We start from the raw sequence: 8,553 nt of genomic DNA, 5'->3' as shown, positions 1-8,553 counted from the left end.
GTGATGAAAGTCACAGCTACAAAAAATCATCTGGCCAGAGAAACAACGGCAATTTATCAGCCATAATGGCTGGATGTTTAGGCGAGCAACTCAAGTTCAGTTTTAAAAGGTGATAAGTGTTGTATTAACAACTTGTCTTGGCGGCCCCTGGTGGCCAAAGAAATCTGTTGCTATAGGTTTGCGGTTTCACCGCCACCATCACCATATTTAGATTTTTTTAAATTTTGAAACACAAATTTAATGACCAAATAACTAGAGGAAAAAAACAGTGATATTCTCATCAGCCTCAGCTGCTAACACGCAAATCGTAAACACAGTAAACATAAAAAATCTGCATTTTAGTTTTGCCATTCTCAGCATGCATATGTTCGCATTTGATACTAAATCCCAAATGTTGCTTAAAATTTGTAGCACTAATGTTTTCGTATCGTCTGCTGTCCGTTATGTCAGATTGATTTTAAGAAGTATTGATGACAGAGATAGAGTGGATGCGCTGCACACGGTTTTATGGTTTACATTTTATATTTAGGCTTAATTTGAGTCATTCCCACTTAAGAAAGTCTAATTGAAGCCTCAAGCAATTGAGGTTAAAGTCAAAGTCTGGTTTTAAGTTTTTTGATTCATCACATCACTCCAGTCTGAATGCATACAACCTGATTTTTTATTTCATTTTACTTTATATTTTACTGGGACACCGGTTTTTATTCCACAGTCAACAGCCTGGTTCTGAGAAACCTGTTAACTGCTGCAGGGAACGTCCCGAAACTGTTGATTCAAACGTGTGTTAACCTGCTTTGAAATTCTTTTTTTAGTCTCGTAGTAATGAAAACGTGTCAATGTCACTTTGAACTAAGTAACTGTATTTATAGTTTTAACAGAGCCTCATTTTGACACTGAGCCCTATTAACGGAGCTCTCCACAGACGTCTCCCTGTATCTAAAATAGGCAGGAAGTCCATCACGGGGGTGAAGAGGGACAAAGTAGGCCAAGGTCTCGCACAGGAAATAGACAGTGACTCACTGAGGGGGCCACGTCGTCTTGGGAAAGAAAAGGAAATGACAGGGAATTAACATTTTCGAAATTAGGATGGTGGTGTGACGTGATGTGAGAGGGCTGGTTATTCCAGGCACATAATGGCTGGATGCTGGATGTTGGCTGAGGTTGCAGCAGGTAGCCGAGTGCAGTTACTCAAGTACTGTAAGTACTATGTTGAGGTATTTGTATTGATCTGAATATTCTCCTTTTATCGAACTTTATTCTTAACTTCACTCAAATAAATCACTATTTATGTTATTAGTAACTTTAATGATATTACATGTAGAAAATGTGATCATTCAGTAAGGTAGTATAGCAATAAAATTGGATAAAAGTACTTATATCACATTATAAACTGTGTTACGTGTATACACACAGGATTCAAAACTGTACTGATCTAAATTACAAATGATTATCAATAACATGTCATGTACTAAAGTAAAAAGTACAATATATGAATCTGAAATGCTGTGAAGCTGAAGCATTAAGTGGCCTGAAATTTAAATATTATATCAACACAAATCTTGAGATGACAGAACTTGTGTAAAGGTACTTCATTTCCACTAATCCAAACCCTTGTCTTCCGTGTGTGATGGATGTCGTAGTTTTGAGAGGAATTAAAGGTGCTCAATATTTCATATGGCAAAAGTAAATAGTTTAAACAAAGCCCAAGGTTTGTTTGCCTGCACTGCCCCACACTGGACATATTTCTTACTGCATGGTGATCTGAAAAGCAACAGTCATAGTTTCAAAACCTCAGCCCATCTTTATTTACAAGTCCATACATAATAATAAAAAAAAAAACTAACATACAGGTGGTGGGTTGAACCCTACAGAGGTACGATGGTGACAAATGCTCAAAGTGACACACAGAAACAGTCAAATCCTCAATTTTCCCTTCAGTTTTTGATCTGGAACAGAGATGCAGTTGGTTGCGGTTGTCACCATCTCAAGTACAGACATAGGATGAACAAATTTAAACTTGCATTTTGTATTTCAGCTCATCGGTTGTTAACTTTCGCCACTTTGACTGATCAGGAAATGAACGGAGGAATTATTGAGGGTAAATTCCAGCAAGACAAAACAAAATTTCAACTTCACGGAATACAATGACACACAGATGGGCACCTTCTTGCTCAACACATACATAAGTAGTTACTTTTCACACTGCAAAACTAAACTATAAGATTCTCAGTCGTGTAGGAAAACACATGATAAATGAAACATAGGAGTGACATGGGTTGAAGTAAACGGAGACAAAACAGCAAGTAGGTTTTTTGTGAGTTGTAATTTTTAACAAACTTTTTTAAACAAACACTCGCAGCTGATTCTTAACAAAGTCGTTCATTGTTTGGATGAAGACATGTGGAACTGGAGGGCACATTCAGGAAAAGAAAAGAAAAAGTGTCAGGCGTTGACGGGTGGGCTTTGACGGGTGGGCTGATTAAAACAAACCCTTGGCACTTGGAGCTAATAAGGGAATAAAATGAGGCATTGGAACAGGCAATAGATCTGCGGTAAGGCGTCAACAACAATAGTCATTGTGACACACACACACACACACACACACACACACACACACACACACAAACACACTGATGTGAAAGCTTTGTAAAGCTGCTTTCACACATGCACTGAAATCTGGACATTTTCCTGAAGTTTTGCGAGGGGGCTGCGTGTGAGAACACACTGTCAAAGTCAGTTGTTCCAGATATTTCCTGGAACTTTCCCTGCCAGTCCCCCCAGTAAAATGTCTGCAAAATGTCAGAGTGAGAGTGACACACAAAAAATTTGACAATACAATTATCTTATGATGAAAATTAAGTGCCATTCATGTAGAAGACGCCACCAAAGATAACAAGTTGGAAAGACAATGAGATTCGAGAGCGTCTGACCCACACAATCTCCTGCTGCGTTCTTCATATGCGAAAAAGGCAACGTCTGAAAAAGTCCGGAGACAATTTTCCCGCACATTTCACAGAGTTCATTCTGAAAACTGCTTATGGGCACGGTCTCATATACGCAAATGCGGAGAGAATATCATGGGTCACCAAAGCTGAACCCCACACGAAGCCACACATGTTTTAATCACCCCCTCACTCGCACAGATCGGGGCAGACTGGAAGTGAAAGGAAGGCGAAGGTTTGTCACATTTGTGTATGTGTGATCGCACCTTTGCAAATAGCTCATCTACCAATTAGCATGTTTTAAACACAAGAGGAAGTTACTATATAAAAGACCTGCGGATGCTTGTATCCATTGTTGCCTTTACTGGAAATACAAAAAAGATGCAAACACAAGTGGGTGCACTGTTAAATTACACACATCCATTGATTTATACACAACAGAGTTCACACCTCAAACTATATCATCAATATTTTTTAGTTTGGGATTAAAATAAAAAATAGTGCCCTGTAGTTTGAGTGACTGTCACTCTATATGCTATTCACACACAAGCAGACAGGCATAAGAGGTGCAGTGGAACAAGCGACGCACACGATGCTGTGCACATTTGGAAACTCAGCAAAGGTAAATATAACTTGTTTTTCACACACACACACACACACACACACACACACACACACACACACACACACACACACACACACACACACACACACACACACACACACACACACACACACACACACACACACACACACACACACACACACACACACACACACACACACACAAGACTGGTTTCATCTGGAGAAATATGTTCAAGTATTTTTAGAGGACTCAACAACAAAAACAACTATTTGCATCTTTCAGCGCATCCTTCAGCACCTTTTTATGACACGACACCCCACATTTGCACAGACCACATGACTGGACAGCACTGGCACCAGTCTGTTGAGTCGTTATTGAAAATAGGTTTGAACATAAGCCTTTTTTTCCAGGGGGAATTACAATGAATGCAGTATGCGATGCAGTGCTGAAACAGATTATTGTTATCAAGAGCGGACTGTTCCCCCTCGTACTGCACTGTGAAGTTCACATTTGGTTGTGAAAGTCTGGGACAAAGTGTTTTTTGTCTTATCTCTGGCGGACAGCTATTGCCTTGGGTTTGAGGAGCAAGGTTGTGGATCCATGGGTACATACTCCACAGGCAAAGGCCTAAAATTAATGAGGGAGAGGAGGGGAAACAAAGCAGAACGACAACTAAGAAACCACAAGTGAGCTTCAACAGTTTGGCACTGAAAACAGCAACCGTCAGTTACAAAGGTTTAATGTTAAAAAACAACTCAAAAGAAATAAAAAAACTCAAATGTCCTGTCCTGACTTACATTGAACAGCAGGATCGGGTGGTGATGACAAACATGCGATCGGGCTACTTCCGATTCACAGCAGCTGAATCTTCTTCCTTCAAGACAAACTTTTTCCTCAAAGCCTCTGAGATCAGAATTGCAGAGTCCTCCTCTCTCAGGGACGTACAGCCTCTGTTGTACCTGCCGTGACGAGCAACAGAAAACACAAGCTGACTTAAGAACTGTTTAGCATCAACAAAATGCTTTCACGATTCTAAATAATAATCCAGTTATATGCGATATAAGTGTAAAATATTATTTTAATATAACATTTAGGAAAATATGCCAATTAATTTTCTTGCAACTTTTGTATTGGTCTGTTTATATGAAGCTGCAGCTAGCTGGAGGTTAGCTCCCCAAAAATGAAGCCAAATTATCTTGAACGCCCCCTGGTGGCTCGCTGCAGTATGGGTCATAAGTCCAGCCCCGTCCAAGTTAGTTGTGTCCAAGTGTTTTTTCAGCTAATTAGTTTATTTGATGCTATAAAAAAACACTAATTAAGACATTATATGAAAGCTTTGGGGTGTTGGGCTCAGTGGCAACACTTACCTGTCTTTGCTCATCTTCATGCGGTTCATGTCCTTCAGAATGTCCATCACGTCAGCAAAGCTGGTGGACTTTGACAGCGACACCGTGTCCTCTTCAGCCTCCCGGAAGTCCATGCTGGGCCTGTCCAGGTCAAAGGTTGCTGATGCCGTCATGGAAGCAGGTGGGTCAGGGACCAGCTCTGACACCACAGAGACCACATCTTTTTCATCTTCATCTTCCTCTTCCTCTTCTTCCTCCTCGGTGACGTCACTGATGACAAAGGAGGCAGCAGTGGTGGCAGCCGGCGGGAAGGATGCTGTCTCGAAAGGCGCCATGGAGAAGCTCATACTCGTGTCGTCGGGGGAGAGCAGATCAGGAGTCAGGGGGTTGGAGCCTGAAATAAACCAGCAAAGCAGAGGAGGGAAATAAGTGGATCTGTAATTATTAAATTGGGTTTGGGTGGGACAGTGTTACGAGAAACATATTGAGTCTAAAATGATGAAACTGATCCTATCTATAATTTCTGTTTAGAGTACCTCTCCTCCGAGTCCAATAATATGATACCTTCTCATTGCGTCCCTGTTGAAATATTCAATGAATAACAGCCTCCACAGAACGAGAGATTATCTTAAGTCACTGACCTACAAACCGATGCCACGGCATCTTAGTACCAAAGAGCTTAAGGAGAATCAAGGCAGCTGACTTGGCAACAAAAGGAATCACAGCCACATGAAGTCAGTAACTTGGCTGAACACACTCACCTAGCCACAGTAAAGCAATCCTAAATCTATATTACTCAAAGCAGCTTTATGAGTAAGGGGAGTGTTAAGTTAGATAAGTAACCAGTCTGCCACCTACCAGAATCGCTTGACACAATCTTGGCAATCTGTGATCGGAGTCTGCTGAGCTCGTCCTGCAGGGCTGTTGTTCGATTTAGCGCCGTGGCCCCGGGCTTCTTCAGTCCCTCCATCCTTTTGCCCTCACGGCGGAAGTTGGGCACAGATGAGTTCCTGTGGAGCACCAGCAGGGGCGTGGGCCGCCATTCATGCTTTAGAGGACGTGAGTCGCTCCTGAAAACAGAAGGTTGGTGTCATCAAGCCGAATCTAAATAAATCTGAGTCCATCATTTACTTTGTGCTGCATCACCGCTGATGCTTCTTTCTTTTTACCTGCTGCCCAGAAAAAGCCCCAGCACCGACTTTATTTGGTCAATTTGTACAGTGATGCAATCAAACACATCAGGGCTACAATAACCAATAATAGTGCAGGTAGAGAAAGGTGAATTGGCGCTACAACAAGGTGTAGTAATTAACTATTTACACACCGTACTCGAGCATAGGTCTCCTCTTCATCTGCAACAATCCAGGCTATGTCTGCCAACGTAGGAACCATAGGGCCAGTCATAGGCCGAAGAGAGGGCAGGCCTGGTAGTTCCTATTGCAAAAAGACACAAGTTAATGTCCACGTTAAGATGTTTATATCAGTTTATTGCTATTAAAAAAGGGTCACATTGGATATATGTACCTGGAAACATGCTCTTTGTGGAGGTTTGAGTGGGAGAGTAGAACCTATTCTTCTCACAACACTACGGGTGGATCCATGGGGCTTATTCTGCCAGATGGGAATGACTTCCTGTGAAACATAAAACACCGTCAGTCACTATATGTGACGCAAGAGTATAATTAATATCAATACATACTTTAGTTTAAACAATCATTCAGGGGGATACTTTTTTAAGTTAAACAGTAGGAAGTAAACGTACTGTTTCTGTTTCCATGGTGGTGGGGGGTCAGTCTGATTCGCTGGGAAGTTGCACACCAATGTTTGGTGCTAGCTGTGGCTTAAGGCGGACCAGTTCAGCAAACAGATGTCATGTCTGTCTCACTGCCAACACATGGGATAAAAATGAGTGATTAGTTGGAGCATCTGTTGAAAGAAACAAGCAGCAACAACTTAAAAACTGTTGAAGTAGTGGATCGAATGCCACAAGTAAATCAAGATTTAGATAACTGATAAACTAGTTTAGCTGCTTGTGTGAATCTTTTTCTTGACTAAAATGCATACAGTCAGTGCAGCCTCTGAATTTGTATAATGCTGTGTTTTTACTCATCAATATTATTAGAGAATATATAACATTTCTTTGTACGATTGGGTAGGGCTGGGCATTGGGCAATTATAAAATATCGAAAATTATTCCAATGTAATATTCATCAATCAAGTAATTCTATTGACGGGGGGGGGCTGACTTTGACTGGTCATATCTCTGTCAATAACATAAAAGTTCAATACGTAAAATAATCATATATATTGTTTGTGTTGTACAAGCACAGTGAGGAGGTGTAACATTACTAAACGACCTCAGATTTGTAAAATGTTGTGTGTTTTTCCAAGTGTTTATGATACACTGCCCATGAAGAGGAGTTTAAAACCACAACATTCAAAAATCAGTCATTACAATTAAAGGAAATAATGTGACATTTATCGTGATAATTATCGTTGTCGACTGATATGTACATTTTTATCTGAATACAATTTTTGGCCATATTGTCCAGCCTTTTTTTCAGGTGATTATTATACGTAGAAAGATTATTTAAAACGTAAATAATCTATCAAATAACAAAATAACTTCTATAAAAAACATGGCAGCCCCCGTAGAGAGGACCCGCTCCTGATGTAAATATAAAGTATTTAAATATAAAGGGCCCATTCTAGGGTAAAGAAAACAGCGATTTGTACAATTTAGATATAACACACTGTGAAAACATCATTAGGATTATTTTATATTCAATTTCTGCCAATAGATCCCTTTCACCTAAATCTTACACACTGAACCTTTAAGTATTTAGTACTTAGGTAATTTGTACTTTCCATCACTGACAAAAATACCACAATATCTTAACATAATTGTGGATAAACTAAAGTTAACAGAGGTAATTTAACTTTATTATCACCCTCTCATTATGAGTAGTTCAACATAAACGCAATAATCCAGGCTAACACAGCTAACACGCCACATTTTATATTTGAATCCCGCTAAGCTAACTGCACTGCTACCGACTGTTAACGTCTAAATGAGGAGATAATAGAAACCAGGAAGGAGACAGAGACGCCTCTAGAGATGTAGTTCGTGATCAGTTGTTCTCTGTCCATCTTGAACCGGTTGCCCCGGGCATCGAACACACACACACAGTCAGTTAGCTTTAGCATCAGCAGCAAACAGCGGCCCCCGGTGTGACCCTCATCCGCAGACCGACATGTTCCTCTCTTCTTCGCTTATAATCACGAAATGCAATTTAAAAAACACACCGACGTGCAACTTACGGTAAATTACAGATGAACGTAAGAAAGCTGCGACGGTGAATAGTTCGTGAATCTCCGCTTCTTCTCTTCGTCTTTCAGTCTTCAGCTGTGTTTTCGTTCATCAGGCCGGAAACTGTGCCTCGCTTTCCTGCGATCTGATTGGCTGGAGCCCCGTGACCTCACTTTATCAGACCCGGCCCTTGAGCGCCCCCCAAAGGTGGAGGTGAGCAGTCAAGTTTATTTATAAAGCATTTGGCCTCATAACAGAACATGACAGAAAAAAATATTATATTTTTCACAATAATTTGATCATACTCGCCAAAGTTTGAGTGCCACTAAATGTTTGTCAGTACTATCCCATAATGAATATAGTCCCCGG

General features: G+C 40.6%; 1 protein-coding gene across 2 annotated transcripts; it reads right to left on the bottom strand.

The window, feature by feature from the left end:
- Positions 1-1,778: 1,778 nt before the first annotated feature.
- mtfr1l (mitochondrial fission regulator 1-like) lies at positions 1,779-8,331 on the bottom strand. 2 transcript variants are annotated; one of them, XM_034575977.1, is made up of 8 exons: positions 8,196-8,331; positions 6,637-6,758; positions 6,399-6,506; positions 6,199-6,308; positions 5,733-5,944; positions 4,896-5,268; positions 4,326-4,487; positions 1,779-4,155 (listed from the first exon to the last, which is right to left on the bottom strand). In XM_034575977.1, the coding sequence occupies exons 2-7, from the start codon at positions 6,649-6,651 to the stop codon at positions 4,370-4,372; spliced, it is 936 nt and encodes a 311-aa protein (XP_034431868.1). In that variant the 5' UTR covers positions 6,652-6,758; positions 8,196-8,331; the 3' UTR covers positions 1,779-4,155; positions 4,326-4,369. The 2 variants fall into 2 exon arrangements, with proteins under 2 accessions (XP_034431868.1, XP_034431869.1); XM_034575978.1 differs by having other exon boundaries at positions 3,935-4,155; positions 6,399-6,485; positions 8,196-8,315.
- Positions 8,332-8,553: the final 222 nt, after the last annotated feature.

Source organism: Hippoglossus hippoglossus, chromosome 22 (genome assembly GCF_009819705.1).
Source record: "Hippoglossus hippoglossus isolate fHipHip1 chromosome 22, fHipHip1.pri, whole genome shotgun sequence".
In the NCBI taxonomy this organism is placed as follows: Eukaryota; Metazoa; Chordata; class Actinopteri; order Pleuronectiformes; family Pleuronectidae; genus Hippoglossus; species Hippoglossus hippoglossus.
Note: the sequence above shows the minus strand (reverse complement) of the source record. Positions and strands in the feature narration are given on the sequence as shown.

What these genes read in the sequence shown, in the direction of transcription:
- mtfr1l (XM_034575977.1), bottom strand. An exon ending in GAGACCTATGCTCGAGTACG is followed by an intron (nt 5,945 to 6,198) that starts GTGTGTAAATAG and finishes TTCTGTTTTCAG; the next exon opens with GAGCGACTCACGTCCTCTAA. An exon ending in GATTGTGTCAAGCGATTCTG is followed by an intron (nt 5,269 to 5,732) that starts GTAGGTGGCAGA and finishes GGTTTATTTCAG; the next exon opens with GCTCCAACCCCCTGACTCCT.